The 2206-nt window shown below is 37.3% G+C and overlaps 2 protein-coding genes across 4 annotated transcripts in view; one reads left to right on the top strand and one right to left on the bottom strand.

The window, feature by feature from the left end:
• The window catches only part of LOC106517560 (tropomyosin alpha-1 chain), a 214157-nt gene extending 213622 nt beyond the window's left edge, over window positions 1-535 (top strand). Inside the window, exon 13 of the mRNA XM_014008467.1 lies at window positions 422-535. Within this exon, the coding sequence (XP_013863921.1) occupies window positions 422-434 (13 nt within the window). The 3' untranslated portion in view covers window positions 435-535. The remainder of the gene's footprint in view (window positions 1-421) is intronic.
• Window positions 1-2206, bottom strand: part of hnf4g (hepatocyte nuclear factor 4, gamma) — a 16613-nt gene that overhangs the window by 11976 nt on the left and 2431 nt on the right. For 2 of the 3 annotated variants that reach the window (XM_014008463.1, XM_014008464.1), the window contains exon 1: window positions 447-1098. The exons of the other annotated variant lie outside the window; for it this stretch is intronic. In XM_014008463.1, coding sequence (XP_013863917.1) covers window positions 447-573 — 127 coding nt within the window. In that variant the 5' untranslated portion in view covers window positions 574-1098. Of the gene's footprint in view, window positions 1-446; window positions 1099-2206 lie in introns of those variants that run through there. 3 annotated transcript variants of the gene reach the window in all.

The raw sequence follows: 2206 nt of genomic DNA, 5'->3' as shown, positions 1-2206 counted from the left end.
CACACACACACACACACACACACACACACACACACACACACACACACACACACACACACACGTTTCTGTTCATGAGTCCCCAATAAGATATGTGTAGGTGCTGCTCAGGAGAACAGTTCATCAAACAATCCTCAGAGTAGTTTTCTATAAAAGTTGTCTTGGTTTTTTCTGTACTTCAGCTTGTCGTCTGCAGCTGCTCCAAATGTAGTAATTTTACAAATAAAGTAAACTTCTTGTTTGTTTTTAACTTTTTTTCATGTTTTTAGAAACAGTGTGGTGTCAGTACTCACAAAGGCAGCACATCTGTATAAATATGATTTGTACACTCAATATGTGAGCACAGTTTCACATCCGCTGATGATCATCTTCAACTCTACGTCCCACTTTTCCTGTGAGTTTCTTTATGTGTTTTTGTGCGTAGGTGTTCTGCATGAGTCCTGACTTACCTCCTCCTCCATAGAGCACCTCTGCRTTCTCAAAGCCCAGTGTGCTGAATGATGGATCCAGGCCTTCGCAATAGTTGGCCACCTCCATATCTAACAGAGATCTACTCTGCGCAATAGGAAACTTCATCCCTGTTTCGATTTTAGCTGCTCTTCTCYTCTTCAGTCTTCTCTCCTTTCACTCCTCAGTCCTTCTTACTCGTCGTTTCTGTCCTATCTCAGTTTCAGCTAATTCTCACAGATATGAGCAGGAAGATCCTTGGCATAACAGGTCTATAATCTCATCTGATTGGGTCGTGAACACAAAGTAGGGTGGAGCTGGAGCCAAGACTTCTTACCTTATTGTACCTTACTTATCTGTTCTTTTCTCTCACACTTATAACAAGGATGAAGAGATAGGGGTAATGGAGTTACATCCCCTTATATTGTCTCTTGCTAGGATAGTGTATTAGGTGGGAAATCCTGCGTGTTCTCTAAGTGATCGTGCACAGAAAATTGTGTTGATGTACAAGAACATTTTTTTTAACATTTATGGTTTCTGTCATTTGTGTGCATTTGTGCTTGTGTGGGGATTCCTAATCTTATCAAAACTAAAGTAATATCCCCATCACCTTAGGAGATAAAGTCTATAAAGATACAAAGTTTAATGGAAAACACGGATAACTCCTACGCACACACATTTTATAACCTTTTGTTTTAAACTTTTTTTTTATTTGACACATTTCTAGTATTATCTGTGCAAATGTTSTAAATAACTTTTAAAAAGAACAGTATCAACTACACTTGGAACCAAAACATTTATAGCTTTTTTTTTTTATCACCAGCCTCTGGAGGTGAGTGACCTTATCAAATATATAAATGACTCTAACTCAGGTTTTACAGATTTTAGTAAAAATTTGATGCAATAAAAGCCTTTACCAACACATACTGCAAGCGCCATGTGATCACGCAAGTGCTGTCATAAAATACCGGAGTCGATTGTGTTTCTGTTAGCAAAATATCTTGTAAATCACAGAGCACACTTGAATGAAACGTTTAAAGAGTGAACCTACTTCAGAATGGCCACAACAGATAATCAACAAATCTAGTTTTTGGAATATTCAGATGAACTTTATTGCATAAAACACTTAATGTGTATGCTCTACATTGTTTGTGAACAAAAACTGGGAGTAAATTTGTTAAATTTTACAGATATTGACCCAAATTTGGTGAGGTAGTAGCAGAGAGTCACCTTTAACCCACTTTGAGAGACCATCTTACAAGATCTTATACAATCATATGAGACTGAACAAAATATTTACAAGGTTGGGACCAAATCAGCTCTAACTCTCTCGTTTTCTTAAATGTGATCTTAATCTCTGGTGTATCTCACACCTCTGATCGCTGTCTTAGACTTCAGAAGTGCAAATCAAAAATAAACTGACCTTCCCCCACCCTCCACCTTCYTCTTTTAGGGCAGAGATGCTACAATCATTCTCTGAAAGGGCGCAAACTAGTTAAATATTCTCACCCACTCATTCCACAGAAGGTTTCATTGCACTAAATCTTACTGAGTGTTTTAGAGGCAATCAGTTTGGGCATTGTTACACAGGCTGTAAATGATAAGAGACAGTATTACATGATTTGATGCTTGGGATTTGTAACAAGAAGGCCAATGAGAAATAAAGTGAAGGAGTATTTGAACAGGCCTAAGAATTATATATTCTAGATTTTGGAATATTCAAAAGAACTTTATTGCAAAAAGCACATGCATATTATTATTA

The sequence above is a fragment of the Austrofundulus limnaeus genome, unplaced genomic scaffold, assembly GCF_001266775.1.
Source record: "Austrofundulus limnaeus strain Quisiro unplaced genomic scaffold, Austrofundulus_limnaeus-1.0 Scaffold50, whole genome shotgun sequence".
Classification (NCBI taxonomy): Eukaryota; Metazoa; Chordata; class Actinopteri; order Cyprinodontiformes; family Rivulidae; genus Austrofundulus; species Austrofundulus limnaeus.
The sequence above is the reverse complement of the archived record's forward strand: the minus strand, read 5'-3'. Positions and strand labels throughout refer to the sequence as shown.